This window comes from Gymnoscopelus braueri (genome assembly GCF_963280865.1).
Source record: "Gymnoscopelus braueri genome assembly, chromosome: 2".
Taxonomy (NCBI): Eukaryota; Metazoa; Chordata; class Actinopteri; order Myctophiformes; family Myctophidae; genus Gymnoscopelus; species Gymnoscopelus braueri.
Genome location: NC_137604.1, coordinates 60,628,853 through 60,656,352, shown reverse-complemented (window position 1 = coordinate 60,656,352; position 27,500 = coordinate 60,628,853). Strand labels below are relative to the sequence as shown.

The 27,500-nt window shown below is 41.0% G+C and overlaps 1 protein-coding gene across 1 annotated transcript in view; it reads left to right on the top strand.

Annotated features, from left to right (window-relative positions):
• Nucleotides 1-27,500, top strand: part of tenm3 (teneurin transmembrane protein 3) — a 458,716-nt gene that overhangs the window by 363,498 nt on the left and 67,718 nt on the right. The window contains exon 9 of the mRNA XM_080444084.1: nucleotides 12,260-12,524. Coding sequence (XP_080300210.1) covers nucleotides 12,260-12,524 — 265 coding nt within the window. The remainder of the gene's footprint in view (nucleotides 1-12,259; nucleotides 12,525-27,500) is intronic.

The following is a 27,500-nucleotide window of genomic DNA, read 5'->3' as shown; positions in this document are numbered from 1 at the left end:
ATTTACCAAAAAACACAAAAAGTTAGAAAATGGAGATAAAAAGAGGTTTCTGCCCGACACTGACGATAAAGAATAAGGACCGCTCCAAGTAAAGGCCATGTCATGGTATATCACCATCTCCATGTTTCCAAAACACACTCGTCATTTTCTCTGGCCTCTCGTCCTGGTTTAATCACTGAGTCCATAACTCTGAAACTGTTCTTCCAAAAAACGTTGTGCTGATCCACCGTGGTTCCAAATTACATCCATCATTTTGTGGGATTTCCTCAGTCAAGGTGGCTGCTGGGCTTCCCAAAAATGTTTATAATAGATACGCCAGCTTTTCATTTTTTTAACCACCTCATTGGACCTGTGGTTAGAGTGTTCTGTCCGCGCTGAGATTTCCTCAGGAGGTCAGGGGGTTCAATTCTCCGGCCGAGTCATCATACCAAAGACTATACAAAATGGGAGCCCACGCCTCGCTGCTTGGCACCCAGCATTAAGGAGGGGACTGGGGTAAATCCACATACTAGCGTCATGTCCAGGGCAGAGGTGTAAAGTAACTAAGTACATTTACTCAAGTACTGTACTTAAGTACAACTACAAGTACAATACAAGAGGTGTTTTTTACTTTAGTGGAGCATTTCCAATTTTCAATACCTTTACTTCTACTCCATTACTATTCTCAAAGACAAATATTATACTTCTACTTCACTACGATTATTTGAAAACTTTGGTTACTAGTTACTTTGTAGATTTTACAAAACATACATTACCCATTTCAGCCCTATATACATTTCAGCCATTTGAAAATAGCCGAGCTTGTAGATCTGCTATTTTCAAAAGATTTGTATACATTTGAAAACTTGTGAAATGGGACATTCTGCTGAATGAGTACTTTCTACTTTTGGTACTTCAAGTACATTTTGATACCAATACTTTTGTACTTTTACTTGTAACAGAGTATTTCTACATTGCAGTATTGATACTTTTACTTAAGTCAAAACTAATGAGTACTTTTTCCATTGGTCCAGGGGTTGATCTTGTACATCAAGCCGCCTCTGGCATATAAGGTGAACTGTATGCTTTCCTGCCTTTCTTTGTTTTTCATTTTCACTCGTCTTTCTTTCTTTCTTTCTTGCTGACCCAAATGAGTTCCCCAAATGAGTTCTCCAAAAACAATATCATGCAATTTCTGTTGTTGTCGAAGCTGTGCATGTGTGCGTGCGTGTGCGTGCGTGTGTGTGTGTGTGTGTGTGTGTGTGTGTGTGTGTGTGTGTGTGTGTGTGTGTGTGTGTGTGTGTGTGTGTGTGTGTGTGTGTGTGTGTGTGTGTGTTTGCGTGTGTGTGTGTGTGTGTGTGTGTGTGTGTGTGTGTGTGTGTGTGTGTGTGTGTGTGTGTGTGTGTGTGTGTGTGTGTGTGTGTGTGCGGTACTGACCGAGGTCATGGCTTTCAGTCCAGAAACAAAGATGGCACGATCACTTTTTCCTTATTAGTGGTTTTGAGTTGAGCGACCAGAGGAAAAAGCATTTAGAAGGATATTGTACTTTTCTTTTCTCTCTCTGGTTTGTGCTCTGTTTGAACTGAGTGGGTGGTACATTTTGGCCAAAGAAAACATTGGACCTTCTGTTTTTTTGTTTTTTTTGCAGGAACTAAAAGAAATTAGATCTGACATCGAAAATACAATGTTGTTAACATCAATGTGTCCATGTGTCCGTGGTGGAGTTCAGACTCTACTACACTGTCTCTCTCTCTCAGCTTTCCTAATGTCTGTCTCTCCTACACTGTCTCTCTCTCAGCTTTCCTAATGTCTGTCTCTCCTACACTGTCTCTCTCTCAGCTTTCCTAATGTCTGTCTCTCCTACACTGTCTCTCTCTCAGCTTTCCTAATGTCTGTCTCTCCTACACTGTCTCCCTCTCAGCTTTCATACTGTCTGTCACTCCTACACTGTCTCCCTCTCAGCTTTCATACTGTCTGTCACTCCTACACTGTCTCTCTCTCAGCTTTCCTAATGTCTGTCTCTCCTACACTGTCTCCCTCTCAGCTTTCATACTGTCTGTCTCTCCTACACTGTCTCTCTCTCTCAGCTTTCCTAATGTTTGTCTCTCCTACACTGTCTCTCTCTCTCTCTCTCTCTCAGCTTTCCTACTGTCTGTCTCTCCAACACTGTCTCTCTCTCTCTCTCTCTCAGCTCTCCTACCGTCTGTCTCTCGTACACTGTCTCTCGCTCAGCTATCCTACCATCTGTCTCTTCTACACTGTCTCTCTCTCAGCTTTCCTATACCGTCTGTCTCTTCTACACTGTCTCTCTCAGCTTTCCTACCGTTTGTCTCTCTCTCAGCTCTCCTACCGTCTCTCTCTCTCAGCTTTCCTACCGTCTGTCTCTCTCTCAGCTTTCCTACCGTCTGTGTCTCTCTCAGCTTTTCTACAGTCTGTCTCTCTCTCTCAGCTTCCCTACCGTTTGTCTCTCCTACACTGTCTCTCTCTCAGCTTTCCTAACGTTTGTCTCTCTCTCAGCTTTCCTACTGTCTGTCTGTCTGTCTCTCTCTCAGCGTTCCTACCATTTGTCTCTCGCTCAGCTTTCCTAAGGTCTGTCTCTCATACACTGTCTACCCTCTCAGCTTTCCTGGTGTCTGTCTTTCTCCCGTACCGTTATAGAGTCTTAACTACAAGTAACAGATACTCATGGACAACGTTGTGAACTTGATTCTGCAGGCGCCCGCGGCCAGTCCGGCGGCTGGAGGATTACTTTGGAATTATTAACACATTTAGATTGATTTCATGTCCGTTCACAGCAGCCCATGGCCCTGGGCTAAGGCTCTTCAGGTGGCTTCCAGGTGATACAACCATGCACTTCTGCAGATAATATTCACATCACCATGAAGAATTTTAATACAACTCACGAGCTCACAGCGTGTTGAGCTTGTAGATTGGCAAATTTCGCTGGATGTTGGCCTCGGAATCGGGGCCCTAGGGTTAAGGTGGTTAACCAGCATAAGGATGTGCTGCGAGGCATCCAGAGGATGAGATTGAGTTGTTGTAAAAGCAACTGCTGAGTTTTGGCTGATTTAACCCATTCAATCCGGGAACGCATCTGTGTCATTTTAAGATTTCTTTAGCTATACAAAAATAGCAGATATACAAGCTCGTAGCGCTTGTATATATATATATATAAATATATATATATATATATATATATTATTTTTTAAAGGAAACATTTTTAACTCCAATCTTTGCTTCCGGGGGTTCCCTGGAACTAAATATTTTGAGATGGGGGTCCGCGGCCAAATACATTATCTAAAAATCGTTCTAAATCCTAACAGTGTGTTACTATATCAGTGGTGCTCCAACTTTTTCATGTCAAGGACCCCCAAAATTAAATGTATTTGGCCACGGACCCCCATCTCAAAATATTTTGTTCCAGAAGCAAATATTGGAGTTGAAAATGTTCGCTTTAACAAAATATATATCCATGGATATGCATACATGTTCAAGATTTATACAAAAAATAGCAGATCTACAAGCTCATAGCGCGGCACCGAGTGCCGCGCTATGAGCTTGTAGATCTGCTATTTTGGAACGGCACAAAGAAATCGAAAAAATTACACAGATACCTTCCCGGTCTTAATGGATTAAAGGAGTGATGGGAGAGTAACTTCAGATCGTTCGGACCCATTGTTGGCTCCTTCTGACAGGAAGGTGTCCTGCTGTGTTGTTTGGCAGAGCAGAGAGCTCATACTGACCTCTAAATGTACAGGACATATCATTTACAATGGAATGGAGAGGAAATTATACCTACTTGATGAGCGTTCTGGGAGATGCATACTTTTCCTGCACATTGTCACTGCAGGTATTTTCCGGTGCATGTGTGTGTGTGGGTGTGTGTGCGTGGGTTTTTGTTCTACTTTTAAAAAAAAACGTTCTGGTCCCCATAAGGAAAAGGTTAAAGCAGCACGATGTACTGTAACTTTCCCTTTCCACCCCGGATTTGAACCTGATTTCCTGCGCAAGTGCTGAAATTTGGACCATTGAGCTAATAGAGCCTGACTGACGGCTTGCTCAGGGGATACATTTAATCTTGACCATCAGGTCAACATTTGTGTCAGTAAATGTTTCAATAGAAGAGCAGGGAGACAAAAATACAACCACCTCAGGTTCTGTTGTATTAACATACTCTACCATACAGATTGGACAACATTACATTTTATTCATGAAAAGAAAAGTTACATAGTGTTAAGTAGGGGTGTCCTATATTGGCTTTTTTTAATATGCAGCCTTTTTCACCAAAAGTCAACTAATTGTGAGGTAACAACATCACATATCTAATAAAACAAAATGTCTATAATGTCAATATAATATATAATAAATCTAATATAATACAGTGATGTTGTTAGGTTTTCAATAAAGTGAGGACTCACTAATCTTAGATTAGATGTTGGCCTGTTTGACAGTGCAGAAGCATAATTGCTTTGATGCCTATTAACATTAACGAGTGTCAACGAGTGTCAGCCGTACCCAGACACACACACCTGCCCTCTGCAGTGCTCTAAACTGAAAGTGACTGGAGTCTATTTCTCTCCAAATGCCCTTGAATATTATGGAATATGATTAAGGATTACTGTGATTATGGTAAACTCACATTTCATATCACACACACCATACAGTAAGAACTCCTGTCACTTTCACTTTAAAAAATAAATGCTAATATCGGTCGATAATATCGGACATCCCTAGTGCTAACTAAGTATAGCACTTAAATATAAATGTATATGTATGTATAGTAAATGTATTTAGTTACCTTCCACCTCTGGACACCAGTGGGGTGTGCAGGAAAAAGTTGGGAACATAAATGGGCGTAACACCAGACACAGATTCATCCTCATGCTGCTGGGCACAACGGGGGCACAAAAACATATGATGCCCCCCCCCCCCCCACCGCCTAATGCTGTGTCGGTACCATCTATACAGAACAGCAGGGTGAAGTAAATAACGGGGAAACATTCCCACCTGGAACAGCAGCGGGATGCGTTTAAAGGAGGCTTATGGACACACAGACGACAAACAATGGAGAAAAGAGAGAGACAGACGGATGGAAAGGAGAGGAGAGAGAGAGAGAGAGAGAGAGAGAGAGAGAGAGAGAGAGAGAGAGAGAGAGAGAGAGAGAGAGAGAGAGAGAAAGGACCTTGGAAGTGTGATCGAGCCAAGAAATTACATGTCTCAGTTTGTGAGCCAACATCTAAAGGAGACGGATTATAACGTACAGCTGGACCCCACACACACACACACACACACACACGTTTCTGTCACAATCTCTGTAGCAGTGTTGATTTTGACAGCAAATTTTGATTTTGTTTTAGTCATAGTCTTTCTGAATACAATTCCATTTAGTTTTAGTCATATTTTAGTCATCTGAAATGTTTTAGTTTTTGTCTAGTTTTAGTTGACTAAATATCATAAGATTATAGTCGACTAAATCTATAGTTGATTTAGTCGACTAAAATGTATTTTGGCGGTGCCTTGATGGCGTCGTAATGGCTCATTTTACACTTGGTTGCATGATGAAAATAGCCGATCTACAAGCTCACAACGCGTCGTGACGCGTTGTGAGCTTGTAGATTTGCTATTTTCAGAGCGCAACACCCGAGCGCAACCAAGCATAAAATGACTTGTCTTTTAGTTCTACTGGATCTCTTATCCACTAGTCCCTCACTAACATTTTAGTCTAGTTTTTATTTGTTGACGAATTGTCAATATAATATATTATTTAGTCTTAGTTTTAGTCATCATAGCTTAGTTTTTATTTAGTTTTCGTCAGTAAAAAACATTTTGTCATAGTTTTAGTCGATGAAATCACAGTAAGTGTAAAGGAGAACATTTTCAACGTTGGCCCAACCTACTTACTCTATACTTAGTAAAACGGACCTCAGTTGCAACTGTTCTTGGTACGCTCTTTTTTTCCATTCTACACCAAATATCTTCGCCCTACAAGCGGCTTGTAGATCGGTTATTTGTGGCAAACATTCCCTGCTTTGGTTAGAATCCTGTCACTAAAAAACCTACTAAGTAACACCCTAACCTTATTACTCTGCACCCTATAACCTTAAACATAACAACTAGATGCTTAATCCTAATCCTAATCCTGTTGCCTCAATTTGAATCTTGTCATAACTGTAACTATAAAGCCTAGTTCAGACCAAACATTTGTGAAGCGACCGTATAGTGTAGCCTATCAAATTTCCGCTGTCGGGTAGAACAAGTCTGAAACAGTTTTTTAGTTTTTCTGTGTTTATATCTCACTCTCACAACTGTTACATTCTCATAATTATCCCACATGGATATTATTGTCCTTTCAAAGGTCCCACATGACATCACAACGCATCTAATCCATGTAATTGTTTATGCAATGTATACATGTTTATGTTACATAAACACAAGACCAAACACATCGACAGGGAAGTACTCTCAGATGTTTCACGCTTGCATTATCCTATTTGTTTTTCTCCTTTGCGTAGGCCTGTTGACGCATGCTGTTGACGTGCTTAACGTTATTTAGATAGCATGTTATTTAGACAGATGCCAGATGATTCATTTGTTGACCTGGCATGCTATAGTTTGCATAGTTTCAATGTACATATTATTTTGTTTTGATATTATTGTAATATTTAGACTAATGCTAAAGGCACTACACTGTCTCTATGCATTCGATATATTACCTCGTGTTTACTATGCTTACTGTAAATCGCTCTGGGTTAAGGGCGTCTGCTAAATGCCTGAATTGTAAATTGTAATTGAGATAGAGAGAGACAAGGAGAGAGTGAAATCATGTTATGATGAGGTCAGTTTTGTAACTTTAGAATGAATTATCCTTTTGACATCTGACTGGTTTGTAAGCTTTAGCATGCTCTCACTATTCACACGTACTTTTATGAGTCGGTAGAGTGATCTATGCATGCCCACGCACACAGGCGCACGCACACACGCACGCACACACGCACACACACACGCACACGCACACGCACACGCACACACACACACACACAAACACACACACACACACACACACACACACACACACACACACACACACTCGCACGCGTACACGTACACGTACACGTTAGGGCTTTCACGACTAGAGATTTTTACAGGTCGACTAATTTGACCCAGTGGTAGTCGACTAGTCGAAATTTACATTAAAACATTTTTTACAAAAAAGAAATATATATATATATATACAGTATATATATTTTAGGGGGGACATTGTTTTAATGCCATCCTACTACTATATTACTATTATTATTATCCTCCTGCCCTTATTTTTATGGCGTTTTAAGGGAAGCGCTTCTGGCACAGCAGCACAGCACCACAGCAGCGTCTCCAAGGATCCCCATTGCCCAATAATAGGCTTTTATTGGGCACTAGTTGGTGAAAGCCCTAGAACACGTACACGTACACGTACACGTACACGTACACGTACACGTACACGTACACACGTACAGACACACACACACACACACACACACACACACACACACACACACACACACGCAGACATTACTTTATGAGTTAGAAATGTAAACGGCACGTTTACAGCACTACAATACATGGCATCAACAAACACTATATGTACAAAAGAGACGGTAAAGTTACATTACCTCATTACCTCCCCTTGTGGTCTCCTGATAGATGTTTTTCAGGACAATTTTGAAAGACAGACAGACAGACAGACAGGCAGGCACTCGCACGCACGCACGCACACACGCACGCACGCGCGGGCGCGCACACACACACACACACACACACACACACACACACACACACACACACACACACACACACACACACACACACACACACACACACACAAAAACAGTGTGCTGCTGCACAAGAAGACAACCAACCACACACACACACACACACACACACACACACACACACACACACACACACACACACACACACACACACACACACACACACACACACACAGTCACACACCCACTCAGATTGCACACTCAACACACTCATATTACACATAATACGATATATGACACACCATCTGTGTGTGTCAGGTACACAGACTGATGGATGTGTCTGTCTGTCTGCTCTGGACGTTTTGACGGGTAAACACAGCTGAAGATAATGTCCAATTAAACACTCTCAACCTGGTGTCTCCATTCTGGGAATGTTTCATTATAGGGGAACATTTACCAAAAACATTATAAAGTTAACTCATTAAGTCTTCTAAATCCTATGTTGCTATATCAGTGGTGCTCAAACTTTTTCATCATTTGGCCGTGGACACATTTTCATGATTGAATAGCCAAAGTATAAAATAATAATTGACAATAGGCGGACATTCTGTGAAAATAGCCGATCTATTAAAGCAAGGCGACACATTGTGAGCTTATAACTTATATAGTTTTTTTTGGGGTGGAAAAGATTTGGTGTAGAGGGGAAAACAAGGACGAGCCCAAGTACAGACCCCTGGGGGACCCCGATCAATAGGGTTTAAGCAGTGGTTGACAAAGTACTCACCACCAGTACTGGAGTCAAAGTATAGATACTGCCGGTCCAATATATTACTCAACTGCAAGTGAAAGTTGTTCTGTCAATGATGTAGTTAAAAGTACTGGGGTACTTGCTTTAAAAACAAAAGTAAGTATTCAAAAGTAAAACATTTTTTTAATTTTTTTTATATCAATGCATTATTGTATTTGAATTTAGATATCCCCCCAATAATTCAAATACATTAAAAAAATAGTGATACTAGCATTTTTTTTTTTCACTTAAAAACGTTTCAGGATGACAATTCAGTTCAAGTTCTAGAGACACAATCTCAACATGGCCATGAAAAGGCTTTCCAATGATGTAAACAACCATCAAAAACAAAACTAGCTCTGCATAGATAGAGGAACAGCAGCAATATTTAAGGCCAACAAAAATGAAAGAAATTGTATATAAACCTACATTGTGCAAAAGCATTATTACGTAATGCTTTTGCACAATGTAGGTCCACACAATGTAGGTCCACACGTAATGGTCAAACCCTGAAATAATTTACTTATGGCAGTCTTTGGTGTTGGAACAGTGTAGTTTATAGTTGAACATGGAGCAAATAAAAAACGTTGTCATGACAAATCCTGGTACTGAATGAACAGTTACAAGCTCACAACGAGTCACATCGCGATGCGTTTGTGAGCTTGTAGATCTGTGTTTTTTTCCTATTCTTTATAGGGCTGAATTGGTTAATTCATAATGTATTTTTTGCGCTTCCTAGAAATGTAGAAGAAAAATATTTGCCATCCAAAAAAAACGAATACTCAAGTAAAGTACAGACACTCAAGTAAATGCACTTATTTACCGTCTATCACTGGTTTAAGTGGTTAAATGGTTAACTTCATGCCGGTACACAAATGAAACACCTACAATTAATGTTATTACTGTCAGCTGTGTTCACCTGTCAAAATGAAGCGGTTCATTTAAGGTTTAAAATAATACATTATGCAAATAGCTCTCTGTGTGTGTGTGTGTGTGTGTGTGTGTGTGTGTGTGTGTGTGTGTGTGTGTGTGTGTCAAAATATCAGCTCTGAAAAGGCTCCATTTACGGTTTAAAAAACAACATTATACAAATAGGTGTGTGTGTGTGTGTGTGTGTGTGTGTGTGTGTGTGTGTGTGTGTGTGTGTGTGTGTGTGTGTGTGTGTGTGTGTGTGTGTGTGTGTGTGTGTGTGTGTGTGTGTGTGTGTGTGTGTGTGTGTGTGTGTGTGTGTGTGCGCGCGCATGCATGCGTGCAAGGTGTTATTATTTTGCTATGACGGCACACAGATGTTCGCTTGTTAACGGCTCCTGCATGCTCACCAAGAGAAGTTTATTGTGTGTGTGTGTGTGTGTGTGTGTAGTGTTTGTGCAGTGTAGTGCGTGTCCGTTGCGTTTAGCATTTAGCCTCGGAGGTTCGTGTAAGTGGAACAATTACCAAGCCGGCTAAACAGCATATGGACACTAAGAGACAGAGAGTTGAGAGAGAGGGCAGAGAGAGAGACAGAGACAGGGAGTGTTGAGAGAGAGAGAGAGAGAGAGAGAGAGAGAGAGAGAGAGAGAGAGAGAGAGAGAGAGAGAGAGAGAGAGAGAGAGAGAGAGAGAGAGAGAGAGAGAGAGAGAGAGAGAGAGAGAGAGAGAGAGAGAGAGAGAGAGAGAGAGAGAGAAAGAGAGATCCTCTCTCCATCTGTACTTGACACTGAAGGTGATTTTGTCCGTTTAGGTTGGTCAGTAAAGCCCCATTCATATGCGCCGAGAATAGCAGATCTACAAGCTCACAGCGTGTCGTGGATGCGACGCGCTGTGAGCTTGTAGGTCTGCTATTCTCGGCCCGTTCTCGGTGGGTGGCGGAGCATACATTTAGGTCTAACAGCACCACAGCGGGGGGTTTGGGTGGGTGTGGGTGTTTGTGGGGGGGGGTTTACAGTGTGTTAAACAGCAGACCTGTCCTTGTCCTGTTTAGTGTCATTTAGAGTCATTAGCATTGAGGTGTTGCATTTTTTTTGCATGGGGAATGAGGCTGTTTAGCAACAACACGCTAACTGACACAGTTCACCTGGAGTTTATATGGAGTTCCAGAGTTTGACTTTGTGCCACTCTGTTGTCGGCCGAAAACCTTGTAACTTATGTTTGGGAAATGGAGGGAAAAACTTAACCTGTGTTTCACTGGATTCAATGTAGTTATTATTTTGTCAAGTACTCTACTGTATACATATTGCTTAAAAGGCATACTGTAGTATGTAACTTTGCCTTGTGTTTACCTAACAAAACAATACATTTTTACACCAACATTTCCCTCTATACCATCAGGTGGTGTTTACCTGCAGAAACACATTGCCCTCTCGCTGTATTTTGGTGTTTTCTCTGTTTGTTTTGGTAGACCCAAAAACATTCTGTCTACCAAAACAAACAGTGAAAACACCAAAGTACATCCCCATTTTTCAATGTGAAACCCTGTACTAGAATTTTTATTTCCTGGGTTTTAGACGAAGACGCCCACCCCTCAGTGGCCATATGACGTTGAAGCTGTTCACTGAACAAAATAGTCGCAAAATAGCGTTGACTGATGTGGTTTTAATTGAGGTGATGTGATGGTCATGACGTGCCAGGCGGACAGGCCGATGCGTACAGTTGAAATGCATAATGGGAATTGTAGTAATACAGAGAAAGGCAGAAACAGACGGGAAGTGGAGTATTGTACATAATGTTGCTTTTTTGGACTATAATCAGAAACTGAAATACACATAAACAGCATAACACTGCGTTCAGCAGCAAATCCTTTCTCTCCTCCTCTCCTCTCCTCTCCTCTCCTCTCCTCTCCTCTCCTCTCCTCTCCTCTCCTCTTCTCTCCATGGTCAGACTCTTATTTTTCCCCCTCATTTGCCTAAGTTGTTGTCTGTATTTAAATGTAAGTGCCAGAGGTCTAGAACGCTAGTCATCTCTGACATAAATGGAAATGCCGCTTCCCCTCCATCATGGCTGTCAGTGTGTCATTGTGTCGTTGTGTATATACACATTATAGTTGTTAGAGCTTCAGTGAGTCGCTGACGAGGCACTTTGTGAAGCCATAAACAACACACTGTGAAGACACACACACTTTGTGAAGCCATAAACACACTGTGAAGACACACACTTTGTGAAACACATAACCATAAACACACTGCTGCTGCCTGCGGATCCACACATTTACCCAGAGTGCTTTGCAGCAGTTTGTTTGTTGCTCTCTATGGTTCATTGTGCGTGTTTACGGCAGTCACCAGGGGTAACTTCCCAGACCTTTCCATGCCAACCACCCCTAAATGGCCATAGCCTGTGAAATGAAAAAATATTTTAGCATTTTTTTTGGAAAATCTTGAAAATGTTTCACAAAAGTTTAGACAATAATGACATGCTCAAAATCTGAATTGAAATTCAATATTTTACTTATGATATTGTGTTTCAATACACGGCTTGGTTGAATGCTTGATTCTGATTGGTCAATTGCTGAATTCAGCGGTGTGTTATTTCTGGATAATGACCGATGAGCTCAATAACCAACCAAATCAAAGACTCAGAGCACCTGCTCATATCAACCTGCACTGCACTGCTTGATTTTATGCTGTATCCAACCAACATGACAGCCATGTAAACACACAAACAATGTCATTTACAACTAAGCGTTGCACTCAAGAATGTTTTTGAAAACATTTAAAACTATAATAATCTACATCGTCTAACCACACCTCTCCTTTCTTCTGATCCCACAGAGCAACCGCCCAATCACCACTCGGCGCTGCCCCCGGTCCCGCCCCCTCACCGGCAGCAGCCCTCGGTGACGGCCCTCAACCACACTCTGAGCTCCTCCCACCACGCCGGCCACACGCTCAACTCCACGCGGCAGCTAGCCCCTCCCACTGGCAGCCCGGCCCCAGCGGCCGGCCAATCACCAGCCGAGCTGCAGACCACGCCCCCCGAGAGCGTCCCGCTGCAAGACAGCTGGGTGCTGGGTAGCAATGTGCCACTGGAGACAAGGTATGTACCCGTCTGTCTGTATGTCTGTCTGTCTGTCTGTCTGTCTGTCTGTCTGTCTGTCTGTCTGTCTGTCTGTCTGTCTGTCTGTCTGTCTGTTGCTGAATTATGTTCAATACTAATGAGAGGGGGCCCTAGGGGTCCTGCTCTATAGAGCACCGAAGTCTGACGTAATTTACACATCCTACCTTGGTCACAGTTTCTTTCCCCCATTCTGAATTCCCATAGGCGTTTAATATCACGTCAAATAAGAACTGTGTTTACCCTAGGTGGGGTTGGCGAAAGGGCCTACTCTGTGCGAAGTTTGCATGTTCTCCCCATGTCTCCTAGGGTAGGTACCCTCACAAAAACATGCAGTAATCCTGGTCTCTATACTGCCTCCCCCTGGTCAGCCGGGGCGCCTGATGGAGGGTAAAGGAACTGGTTGGAATAACGTGTTCCTTCCACGCACTACGTCTAACCAGGGAACCTCCCCCCTGTCGGGTGATAAGAGGCGGCTTGCTAGCTCTCATGCATTGAAGGAGGCATGAGCTCGGCTCTAGGCTCTCCCTAGGATGGCAGAGGGAGTGTAGCGCCCAGGATTACATAGGCAATTGGCACTGGGTGAAAAAAATTGGTTACAAAATCGTGGGATAAACATTTAGAAATAAATATATATAAGAACTGTTTTCCAAAAATAAACAATTGATCCCGGCGGTTTGACTCATATGGATATGAAGCATCAACTCAATTCTTATATGAGACGATTCGAAGATGACCCAATGTTATTCTCCATAGAGAAATTACTTTCAAGACCCAGGGGATGAACGAGTGACGTCAGGACTTCTGCACTCTATGGTCCCTGGGCAGTATAGGCTACAGCTGCCGGCTGTGAAGGAGGAAAAACACACGCTTTGTGGTCGATATATATATGAGTCAAAACATGTAGTTGCTCAAATCATTCTTATTTTCACATAATATACAACATGCTAGCTAGACTTACCCTTTGGGTAGCACTTTATAATAACTATACACTATAAAGCATTAGTTAAGCATTAGTAAATGCTTAATTCCTCATGAACTCATCATTAGTAAAGCATTATTCATACATTACCAAGCATTAGTAAACACAGTTATAAATGTTTCAACTATACACTATTAAGTATTAGTTAAGCACTAGTAAAACACTTAATTCATCATTAATTCATCATTTGTATAGCATTATTCATACATTACTAAGCATTAGTAAACACAGTTATAAACCTTTCAACTATACACAATTTACAATTAGTTAAGCATTAGTAATTACTTAATTCATCATGAATTCATCATTTATATAGCATTAATAATACATTAATAAGCGTTTGTAAACAGTTATAAGCGTTTTATTGCCCATTGATAACCTAATCTTTAATGTGCTTAATGATTGTATTCTCATACTTTGTAAATGATAGATTCACCATTTATAAATAGGTATTATATCAATTTACAAACCAGTTATTTATGAGTTGTTAATGGTTCATACGATCATTTAGAAAGTCTAAGTAAACACCATATACAAACCACTTGGATGTATATTTATGCGGACATTTGTACATGGTTAATGAGTGTGTTAATAAATGTCTTATAAACACTTATTCATACTCAATGAATGATTTATTAAGGTAGTTACTACTTGTTAGTTAAGTATTTTGCGTGAGCCCATCTAAAGTGAGGACTATCTATGCCTTATAAAGCATTTATAAATGAGATAGCGTGAGCCCATCTAAAGTGAGGACTATCTATGCCTTATAAAGCATTTATAAATGAGATAGAAGCAGTGATATAGAAAATGCCGATATTTATTGCAACAATTGAGACAGAACATGGCCCGTGCAGTGTAAAAATAAAATGAACATGCTTGTGCTGTATGAAAATAAACAAACAATATGCAATACTATAAACATGTAAACATGGCTGATAAATTAAATAAACATTTTACTTCATGAAAATAAACAATAAACAATCTGCTATGCAATAAACATGTAAACATGGCTGATAAATTAAATAAACATTTTACTTTATGAAAAGAAACAATCTGCTATGCTACAAACATGTAAACATGGCTGATGAATTAAATAAACATTGTACTTTATGAAAATAAACAATAAACAATCTGCTATGCAACAAACATGTAAACATGGCTGATAAATTAAATAAAGATTTTACTTTATGAAAAGAAACAATCTGCTATGCGACAAACATGTAAACATGGCTGAAAAATGTAATAAACATTCTTGTACTGTATGAAAAAAAACATTCGGTGTTCTGCCTTCACTATGCATATAGCCACCCTTGCAGAGCTAGGCAGACAGTAAAAAAAAATCTGTTTGGAGTTCTGTTTTGGGTTTCTTCTTTAAATTATCTTCTTTGGTTTTTCTTATTTGTAGAACAGCAATGACATGGAAAACACATTGAATGGATTTGTTAAAATGTGTACTGAATAATGTTTTCCACAGTAAATATGTTAACTTTTTAACAATGCTTTAAAAGAAATGAATTAACTTGCAAACATGAATTAAGCAGCTAAACATTCACACAGTTGCAATGATATGAAATTAACATGTACATAACACATCCCTGATTGTGCTGGAAATAATAATATGCAAATCTCTCCCAATATGCACAAATAAATCACTTGAGTGAAAATAAAAAGTCAACATTGCTCCCTATAATGGCATTACAGCATTAGCTCAGAGCAGAATAGCCTATAAGCTAAGATGACACACAACAGCCTGCATCCTAATGGCTAACAGGCTAACAGGCTAGGCCATATGACTGGTACTGATTAGCAACAAACATGACGTTTTTACCACAGACAGAATACACAGTTGGGCTGTGAAAAAGGTACTAGCAGTCATGTTTCATCATTATTGAGACAACACATCACAAGGACAGTATACTTACAGACACAGCTGCACATAGCTTTGCTGTATGCTAAACAGGAAGTGAATGCATACTGCAGGTGTTGCCAGATTTTGCAAAAAAAACAAGCGGCTAAGTCTTTGAAAACAAGCCCAAAAAAAGCAAGCAACTAGGCTCAGTTTTACCACTTTACATCAGCAATTTGAAAATAGCAGATCAACAAGCTCACAATGTGTCTCATCAAGACCCGTTGTGAGCTTGTAGAGCTGCTATTTTCAAAAAATATTGAAAAAAATGAAAAAATGTGGGGACCACTGGTTTAAAAAAAACATTAGAAAGCAAGCCCAATTAAGCAACTACACTTTTAAAAAAAAAGCCCCAAATTGTTTATTATAAGCAGACATGGCAACACTGGTAAACAGGACTCATTGATATGGGGCTCCCCAACATAGATATAGAAACCTAGATACCTCATTGGCCTCTGCAGTTTGTTGGAGCGACCCGTTTGGTATGGTGGCCGCCATACGTGCTGTGATTGGCCAGTGCCCCTCCCCCCCGGAAATGGGGGGAACGGGCACTGGCCAATCACAGCGCGTCTTTTCCAGGACTTGTCAGAATCTAGTTGTCCCGCCCCCACCTGCCTCTCATTGGCCTACTGAACGCCCCCTTCTGTGACGCACACGGATATTTCCAGCTGTCCCCCAGGAACAAACGCTTCCTTGCCCAGGAAGCGGAAGCGCGCCCGCCGTGCCGACGCTTCAGAGCCAGAGGAGGCGTCTACCTTTATATGTCTATGCTCCCCAACTCCCTACTCCCCTACCTGGCCACGCCCACAGTGGGCAGGTAGGTGGACAATGTAATAAACAATTTGTGGCTTTTTTAAGTGTAGTTGCTTAATTGGGCTTGCTTTCTAATGTTTTTTTTAAAAACCAGTGGTTCCCACATTTTTTCATGGAAAGGAAAAATATTTTTTGAAATATTTTACTTTTTTCCCAATATTTTTTGAAAATAACAGATCTACATGCTCACAACGTGTCATGATGTGACACATTGTGTGCTTGTTGATCTGCTATTTTCAAATGGCCGATAGCTGGTAAAACTGAGCCTAGTTGCTTGCTTCTTTTGGGCTTGTTTTCAAAGACCTGGCCGCTTGTTTTTTTTTGCTAAATCTGGCAACACCTGCAGTATGCATTCACTTCCTGTTTAGCATACAGCAAAGCTATGTGCAGCTGTGTCTGTAAGTACTGTCCTTGTGATGTATTGTCTCAGTAATGATGAAACATGATTGCTAGTACCTTTTTCACAGCCCAACTGTGTATTCTGTCTGTGGTAAAAACGTCATGTTTGTTGCTAATCAGTACCAGTCAATTGGCCTAGCCTGTAAGCCTGTTAGCCTGTTAGCCATTAGGCTGCAGGCTGCTGTGTGTCATGTTAGCTTATAGGCTATTCTGCTCTGAGCTAATGCTGTAATGCCATTATAGGGAGCAATGTGGTCTTTTTATTTTCACTCAAGTGATTTATTTATGAATATTGGGAGAGATTTGCATATCATTATTTCCAGCAAAATCAGGGATGTGTTTATGTACATGTACATGTTAATTTCATATCATTGCAACTGTGTGAATGTTTAGCTGCTTAAGTCATGTTTGCAAGTTAATTCATTTCTTTAAAAGCATTGTTAAAAAGTTAAAATATTTACTGTGGAAAACACTATTCAGTACACATTTTAACAAATCCATTCTATGTGTATTTCATGTCATTGCTGTTCTACAAATAAGAAAAACCAAAGAAAATAATTTAAAGAAGAAACCCATAACAAGCCTTTTTTTAACCTTCTAATGTTAACTGTCTGCCTAGCTCTGCAAGGGTGGCTATACCCATAGTGAAGGCAGAACCCAGATTTATTTTTTCATACAGTACAAGAATGTTTATTACATTTTTCAGCCATGTTTACATGTTTATAGCATAGCAGATTCTGTATGGTTTATTTTCATAAAGTACAATAATGTTTACTTAATTTATCAGCCATGTTTACATGTTTATAGCATAGCAGATTGTTTATTGTTTATTTTCATAAAGTACAATGTTTATTTAATTCATCAGCCATGTTTACATGTTTATAGCATAGCAGATTGTTTATCGTTTATTTTCATACAGTACAATGTTTATTTAATTTATGAGACATGTTTACCTGTTTATAGCATAGCAGATTGTTTATTGTTTATTTTCATGAAGTCAAATGTTTATTTAATTTATCAGCCATGTGTACACGTTTATATTATTGCATATTGTTTGTTTATTTTCATACAGCACAATAATGTTAATTTTATTTTTACACTGCAAGGACCATTTTCTGTCTCAATTGTTGCAATAAATATTGGCATTTTCTATATCACTGCTTCTATATCACTGCTTCTATCTCATTTATAAATGCTTTATAAGGCATAGATAGTCCTCACTTTAGATGGGCTCACGCTATCTCATTTATAAATGCTTTATAAGGCATAGATAGTCCTCACTTTAGATGGGCTCACGCAAAATACTTAACTAACAAGTAGTAACTACCTTAATAAATCATTCATTGAGTATGAATAAGTGTTTATAAGACATATTTAACACACTCACTAATCATGTACAAATGTCCGCATAAATATACAACCAAGTGGTTTGTATATGGTGTTTACTTAGACTTTCTAAATGATCGTATGAACCATTAACAACTCATAAATAACTGGTTTGTAAATTGATATAATACCTATTTATGAATGTTGAATCTATCATTTACAAAGTATGAGGATACAATCATTAAGCACATTAAAGATTAGGTTATCAATGGGCAAAAAAACACTTATAACTGTGTTTACAAACGCTTATTAATGTATTATTAATGCTATATGAATGATGAATTCATGATGAATAAAGTACTTACCTGCTATATAAATGATGAATTCATGATGAATTAAGTACTTACTAATACTTAACTAATTGTAAATCGTGTTTAGTTGAAAGGTTTATAACTATGTTTACTAATGCTTAGTAATGTATGAATAATGCTATACAAATGATGAATTAATGATGAATTAAGTTTTTTACTAGTGCTTAACTAATACTTAATAGTGTATAGTTTCAACATTTATAACTGTGTTTACTAATGCTTGGTAATGTATGAATAATGCTTTACTAATGATGAGTTCATGAGGAATTAAGCATTTACTAATGCTTAACTAATGCTTTATAGTGTATAGTTATTATAAAGTGCTACCAAACTTTGTTTTTAGAATTTGGTGTTTCCGTGGCATGTGTAGTGGTTGATTGACAGCATGAAGAGGTGATTAGTTGAACATCCAATCTCTCTCTCTCTCTCTCTCTCTCTCTCTCTCTCTCTCTCTCTCTCTCTCTCTCTGTGCACCATGCTCCCAGACAGGGCTGGTAAACAGATGTATAATCAACATGTCTATCTGCGTTACGACCTGATTAACATGCATTTGCATACAGCATCATCCCGCGAGCCCTACCCTCACATCCACATGTGTATTAAGCTTGATGGAGGAGCTAATTACAGCTATTGTGACGCTAACAAGTTGGAAAAGATAGCAATCGGAAGCAACTTTTATTGTCACGTCGGATGATCACCGTTGTGGGTGAAGTTGTTGTTTTTTGTGTAAAGCTCTCTGTTTAAAGAGTTAGAGAATAGAGATGAAAGGAAGTCAAATAACAGAAAAGCTCAGTCAAATGCGGATAATGGTGCATTATTCGGGCCCATTTGGGACAAAAACACTGCAGCAAGGTTTCTGTCATTGTGAACGTCAGATATGAACAAAATGTATATATAAAATTGCGATAATAATACACAATCTAGCGCATGGACCACACAGAGTCTGCCATCATTACCACTAGCATCCCCTATTCTGGACATAGTAGGCCATCATACAACAATAACAGATATGAAATTGGTGAATATCCAGCTAAAAAATACAAAATTGCAAAAATAGTTGAACATTCTCTGAAAATAGTTGACGTTTTGATGAAAATACAGCAGGTGTCAGCAAAAGTTAGGCAATTATTTTGCAAAAATAGGCAAACGTTATGGTGAAAGACTGTAGGCGAACATTTAGTGTAAATGGGTGAACATTGTGGGAGAATTGGTGAAAGTTCAGCAAAAATAGGTGTCGCAAGGCTGGTGTTTCCACTATTTGACGTTACAACAGAGTAATAGTGGTTACTTCGAAAAACGTCCGACTTAACACCACTTGAAAAGAGCTGTGAAGTCTGTTCCAGTTCAGAACTCTGCTTCAAGCTCCATTTCAGGCACTGATGTCAGCATGAATAATAAGGTCTTATGATGGCTCTCTGACTCCTTCCAACTCTAATATTGACTCATTTGTTTGGATTCTGGGTTATTTCTGGTGGGGCTTTTGGAAAATTGTAATTGGCAATGGATAAAAAGGCTTTTTAAGAAAAGCGAGCATAGCTCTGCGTCACCATTGCTATGCGTTGCGTGACACAAGTGGCCCTTAATCTGTGACGGGAACGGGATATCTTTAGCTTTGATGGGAAGGATGACAAAGACTTTGGTTATTAGCAAGATATTGTCGTATGGAAACCTCATATGTGACTGCGGCTGAAGGAAAGGTCCTCAACTCGGACGTTTTTAAACAGTAGAAACAAAGAAAATACGTTTTTTTTTTTTTGGGTGATTTTAGTTTTTTAGCACAGTTTGAATGTCGAAGAAGGTTTTCATTCCAACATATAGCTGTTTTGGAGTCCAAAATTTAAGTTAAAATGATATCACAAACAAGGCTTACTTTGTGTGTGTTTCCGTGTGTATTTTGGGGGGTGGAGATTAGCTTACATGCAGAATCAACATTTGCATGAGAGGTGTCGATTGGTTCAATGGCCCTATTGTCTCAGGTTTCACCCTCTGAGCACCGCGCATCTTCACACTGTGTTTCTCTGTGTTTACATGTCGGAGCCAGTGTTGACAGGTCTGCTTATTATAATTTTCCCCCAAGATTTTATTTGAAAATAGCTGATGTATATTGCTCATGTGGCCCATAGTCGCTTCTTTTGGGTTTGTTTTCCTAGACCTTTTCCTAAAAAGAGTCATCTACAGAGGTCTATTGGCTGCAGAATGAGTCTTTTTTCAACTTAAATGAAGTGTGAACGAACGTGTAAAAGATGAACTCTTAAATGTACGGTCATTAGGTATATAGTGCTGAACAGAGAGGTCCAGAGGGAGGGTCAGGGGCCGCGTATTGAATGCCAAATGAACATCATTCTAGTGACTACGATGTAGTTGGTTAATTTACAGCTTTAGAGGCAATTAGCCGCTCCTGTGATTGGCTGAGCAGCTAAGAGCCTGGAATGACAAGAGAGGGGGGAGTGAGTGCTGAAGGACACACTGCTGGTCCCTGGGGACTATATACACTCTACCCAGAGAGAGAGAGAGAGAGAGAGAGAGAGATTTGTGTCATTCAACTCTGAGAGGGTAGCCTGGTAAACCCTCCCTCCGGAAATCTCAATTCCATTTCATTCACTCCTGAAATGAAATGGAATTGAGATTTCCGGAGGGAGGGTTTACCAGGCTACTGAGAGGGTACAAATGTAACCAAATTAACAGTGGTCATCACCATAGGCGATCTTTGCCTCTGCCAGCAGGGGGTGCAAAGGAAATATATGAACATAGCCTATATGTTTTTATATTTGCAACATATATGTTTATCATATATTTGACATATTTGAAATTGTCCGCCTGCATACAGTATATGTTTCTACATAATGTTCATGTGGACATATACCGTATATAGGCTATAACATATATTTCCTATATATCCACATATGGCATATATGCAGCATATATTCTGCATATACTTGCCATATATTGGCAAAGAATAATTAAAAACATAATTTAAAAACATCGGCCGGCCACCATTTGTTTTAGAATAGCCACTGGTCACCACTCTGTAGAGCAGTGGCTCTGAAACTTATTTCATGTCAAGGACCCCCAAAATGATGTAAAAGATTTTGTGCCAGGGTATACTCTCCCTGCAGACAGGCACCAGCCTGCATATTACTTGCAGTGACTATTATTCTTTTATTATTATCATTTTGTTTACTCAACCCACCTCTGCTCAGAGTTACAGACCCGTGAGAATCCATTTCATTTGTACTTTTTTCTGAGTTACAAACACATAAATAAACTAACAGTAATTTTTTTACTGCAGTGCAAGGGGGTCTTGTTTTAACATTTTTGGTGGAATTGTCCTTCTGTAAAACGGCTGAACAACATTGGCCGCCACGGCGCTCCGCCAGGCGTGACCCGAGCCTTATTGGTTCAATTTGAACCCTGAACTCCCCCCCGCCTGCTCCGCGCCGGGCAATTTGTCGCCCGCGCTCCGCCTTTTGTTGCGAGGTCTCTCGTCCGTGACTGGCACCGGCGTTTTATTTTTCCGTGCACGGGAGTCCAGTGTCACACTGGTGCCTTGATAGAGGCCTACTACTACTACACACACACACACACACACACACACACACACACACGCACACACACACACACACACACACACACACACACACACATACACACATACATACATACATACATACATACATACATACACACACACACACACACACACACACACACACACACAACGTGCGCACACTGGGAATTCATGGGAGTAACTCCAACCTTGAACTTCATAGCGCAATTTGTAGCCTTCCTCCTCCCTCTCTCTCTTCCCCCTCCCCTCTCCCCCCCTCTCTCTCTCTCTCTCTCTCTCTCTCTCTCTCTCTCACACACACACACACACACACACACACACACACACACACACACACACACACACACTCACACACACACACACACACACACACACACACACACACACACACACACACACACACACACATTTTAATATTCTACACCCAACATAAGTGAGTGGCAGAGAAAGTGCAGATAGACATACTGTAGGCGTATAATAGACCCCTTGACAGACGACGTCACACTGGTTGCAAGCGTCATACTGCGCAAGCGTCAAACCCATTCTGTCAGGTCTCGCTACCGCACGCAGCACTAGCCAACACACAAGGTTTCAGCGCACCCCGAAACAACAGGTTGAGAATTGATTGTATGAAACAATCACCTGTGCATCCAGTCTCAATGTTGGTAAACAAATAATTGGTCTATAGTCAGGCGGGGGGGGTGCTGATTTTTTCAAATGGTGATACCATAGAGTCTTAGACTGTACAAATGAATGGACAAAGCAACGCCATTGGTTTCTACAGACCGTAAATGAAGAAGATTTGTCAGCTATTTCAAATCCGCCATCTTTCTATATATAGCGTCATAGTTAATGCAACCGGAAATGAGTGCTATTGGTTGGGTTGCGTGTCAATCAAGAGCGGGGGTGCGGAATGAATGCTATTGGTTGTGTAGCTTGTCAATCAAATCATCCCGACCCTCCTAGCATACCCTACTTTATCGTCAATTTTAAAATAAATGGGACCATAATTTACCAAAATGCATATCATGATGATTGAAAGAAGACTTTAAACTAGCGACTGGAATGTTTATTAAGGTAAGAAAGTCAAATCTAACGTGTGTCAAAAACCCATCCACTTAAATGGAGAAAAAACCTTTCTGACACCAGCAGGGCTAAAACAGTGAAACTACAGGCCATACAGCGTGACACAGCCAAACCATGTCTCTGTATTAGATTTACATCCTTTTATCAAGAGGCCAACACAGCACACACACACACACACACACACACACACACACACACACCCACCCACCCACCCACACACACACCCACCCACCCACCCACCCACCCACCCACCCACCCACCCACACACACACACACACACACACACACACACACACACACACACACACACACACACACACACACACACACACACACACACACACACACACACACACACTGTGCAATATCACTTTACAATACCGACGCCATCGCCACAAAACCTGTGTGTGTGTCTTGTTTCGTGCCATTACGCCTGTCTGTCTTTCTGTCTGTCTGTCTGTCTGTCTGTCTGTCTGTCTGTCTGTCTGTCTGTCTGTCTGTCTGTCTGTCTGTCTGTCTGTCTGTCTGTCTGTCTGTCTGTCTGTCTGTCTGTCTGTCTGTGTGTGAGTCATGCATATCTGTGACTGTTCAACTTTGTTCTCCAACTGCCAAAACCCATTCACACACACACACACACACACACACACACACACACACACACACACACACACACACACACACACACACACACACACACACACACACACACACAGACACACACACACCTACAGAGCAGCCACAGCCTCTAACAGCTCTACGTGACGTGTTGGCTAAGACAAAATCTATGTTATCCCGCAGGGCGGCTCCGATATGGCGAATGAAACGCATCCATCTCAGATGCAGAGAGAGAGAGAGAGAGAGAGAGAGAGAGAGAGAGAGAGAGAGAGAGAGAGAGAGAGAGAGAGAGAGAGAGAGAGAGAGAGAGAGAGCTGACAACACAAGCTGAATCCTGATCACAGAGAAGAAGGCATTAGTGCTTCCATCCTGTCGAAACACAAATCGAATCCCAAATGTACGTCCCATCGTCCGACCGAAAATAGCCGATCTATAAGTTGACAACGCGTCGCGGATGCACCGCGTTGTCAGCTTATAGATCGGCTATTTCCGATCGGCAGTGCCCTCAAACGACAAAGAATGAATCGGGCTTAATAAGTGATGTATTATTATCTTTAAATATCTTTAAAACAAGTGTTAAATAGCTCTATATTCTGATAGTACTCATTGCTATGGAGTTTTTGCTCAGTAACAGTGGTCTCCTTGTCTCTCCAGCTCTTTAGTAAACAGATAATCTCTCAAGGCAGATTCTGCTAATCCGTCAGCACCACCACTGCCCTAAACATGTCAGTGTTGTTGTTAGCAGTAATAAACACAGAAGCACCCAGGAGGAAGTGGACTAAGGAAGGGGAGGAGTTATTTTTTCTACCAAAAAAAAGGAGGTGGTTCCCCCCAGAGGCAAAAACATTATCCTTTTTTTTTTTTTTTTTTTTTACCAAATGGTTTCCTAGATTGGTAAACAGAAGAGACATGTTCAGGTCAGGATACCAATTTGATCCAATCAAGAGAGCTAGAACTCAGATACAGGATACAGGATAAACAATTGGAATTGGAATTGATGACACAAATAAATGAGCAGGCACAACAGTGATGATACATGGTTTATTGGACAGTGTGGCTAGTTAGATGGTGAATGCTCTATTAACCCAACCCGATCTCACACGACTTAGTATACATTGCACAGATTGTCAGTGTCAAAACCCGAAAATCTGCGCATAGCCGCCTCGCATCTCTGACTAAACCATTTCTGAAGCGCGCAGTCTCAAGGGAACTGGAGCCACGTGAGGGACCACCGAGCGAGCTAAGGCGAGCGAGTTGCCGTCCCGAACGTTGCGACTTTCCCTTGAGCCCTACTCAGCGCCGTTTGAGTTATGTACTGATAGGCACAGAATCGTACATTTTGTTGTGGGGACTGCTCTGCTTCCGGGTTTTTCCGGGTTGCAACTGGTTACGCCCACCGTGGGACTCGCCGTACATATGCACAGATTTTCGGGTTTTCTAGGAGACAATGCACGGAATGAGGTTCACTGGGTCCGTGCAAACTATACAAAATTCTGTGAGATCAGGCTGATTAACCAGTTTATTTGTCGGGAGACCATCGTCATCCCCTCCGGGTGAAAAATTATGCGATCGGCATACATGTGCCTCGTGGCCATGTATGATCTCTTGTTTACTCCGATCATGTTATGAATGTATGTTTATCGACGTGATCGACGGCGGCAGTGGTGGAAAAAAGTACTCAAGTTTTTTTACTTAAGTAAAAGTATCAATACTGCAATGTAGAAATACTCTGTTGTGAAATGTACTTAAAGTACCAAAAGTAGAAAGTACTCATTAGTCATAATGTCCTGTTTCATGAGATTTAAAATGCATGAAAATCTTTTGAAAATAGCCGATCTACAAGCTCACAATGCGTCTCATCGCGACGCATTGTGAGCGTTGTGAGCTTGTAGAGCTTGTGAGTGTTGTGAGCTTGTAGATCAAGCTATTTTCAATTAGCCAAAATGCATATAGGGCTGAAGTGTTTTTTTTAATATATTCTAAATCTACAAAGTAACCAGTAACTAAAGTTTTCAAATAATTGTAGTGGAGTAAAAGTATAATATTTGCCTCTGAAAGTAAAAATACCTATAAGTACAGTACTTGACTAAATGTACTTAGTTACTTTACACCACTGCATAAAACTCCCCCCCCCCCCCCGCCCCCCCTTCACCTGGTGTAATCTCACCAACGGGGTTGATCCGGGTTAAAAATATGAGCCCCGAAAAATTACAAGCGCAGCATGTCGCTGTGCGCGCGGGTTTCATCAGCAACTTTAACATTCAGCGTATCTCTCTCATAGATCTATTTAATCTTGGCGTTTCACATAGAAAACAAAATGACCCCCGCAGCCGCCGCAAGACATTTAAAAAGATAGATCTACCTGCCTTGCCAGTCCCCTCCGCTCCCTCAGAAAGCCAAATGTAGAAAATGTAGTCTTCACATCAATAAGTCATACAGTATGTCGCAGAGAGTGAGGAATCCTAGATGAAGAGAGATTGCAGGTGAAAAAGCATTCGTTTGGATGAGTGCAGTTGGTCTGTCTTGGAGTTTTTTTTCCGCTCGCCTCAGCTCGTCTTGTTGTCGCGGTTTGGGAGGAAAATGTCATCATTCTAGCTGCTGGTTTGTATGCTTAGTCATGTAGGACGGTGCAGCGTGCAGAAAATAGCTGATCGATAATGTGTCTCGGTCAAGAAAACATACCATATTAAAGGAAGCCAACCCCATGTTTTCTATCCTTTTCATGCTACATGAATACAGAGTTCTCAAATTCTGCCCGAACCTGATCCTACCCGACCCGACGTTTTCGGGCCGGGCCCATAAATCTATGCTAATCAGTTGTAAAAAAATATATTACCCCCAAAAAATAAATTTCACCTGCACCTAGCGGCCTAATGGTAAGGGAGATGGAAATGGCAGTGGATATGTTGGATGCAGCTCAAAGTGAAACTAGTTTTTTGCCGTCCGACCTTCCAAGACCGTTTTTAAAGAAAAACGGGCGACAATGGCCAAAACTCAATCGGAAATCGGCGAAAGTGGCCGTTTTCAAGATGTTTTGGCCATTATCTCTGGAACGGTTTTTGGGCCTAAAAGTATGGTAATTGTTCGGGCCGAGCCTCGGCCGGGCCTTAATTTCCTGGGCCGTTGAGAACTCTACTATACGTATACAGTATTAATCATTTCAAAATAAGCTTGTCTTTTGGGGGGGAGCAGTCCAAACGTTTATAAATATCATTATATCAACGAGACAGTAGGAAAGCTGAGATGGAGACAGTGCAGGAGAGACAGACGGAAGGAAAGCTGAGAAGGAGACAATGTACTGTAGTCATGATTTTTTTTTGCAATAACTTTAAAATCTCCAGACTACCAGACTACCCTCCCCAACATTGTGATCTTTGACGCCCCACCAAGGCGGTCTCGGACCCTATGTTGAGCACCACTGTTCAAAACCACAACAATGACAGCATTGTCCATGGGGCTCATAAAGCCACATGGTCTGTCTAAAGTGTCCCCAAGTGTTGTTTGCATGGCCTGGAGACATGCTAAGAATCTGTCTGTCTGTCTGTCTGTCTGTCTGTCTGTCTGTCTGTCTGTCTGTCTGTCTGTCTGTCTGTCTGTCTGTCTGTCTGTCCCAGTCTACAACTGACCCCCATACACACTTTGGCACATGGATGGACTGTGTGTGTGTGTGTGTGTGTGTGTGTGTGTGTGTGTGTGTGTGTGTGTGTGTGTGTGTGTGTGTGTGTGTGTGTGTGTGTGTGTGTGTGTGTGTGTGTGTGTGTGTGTGTGGGCGCGTGTGACAGCCGCGGTATCGCATAGTCTCGATAGTTAATCTCTGTAGACTAAACATACACCAACTGCCGCATACTTCAACTTAATATCTCTCTCTCTCTCTCTCTCTCTCTCTCTCTCT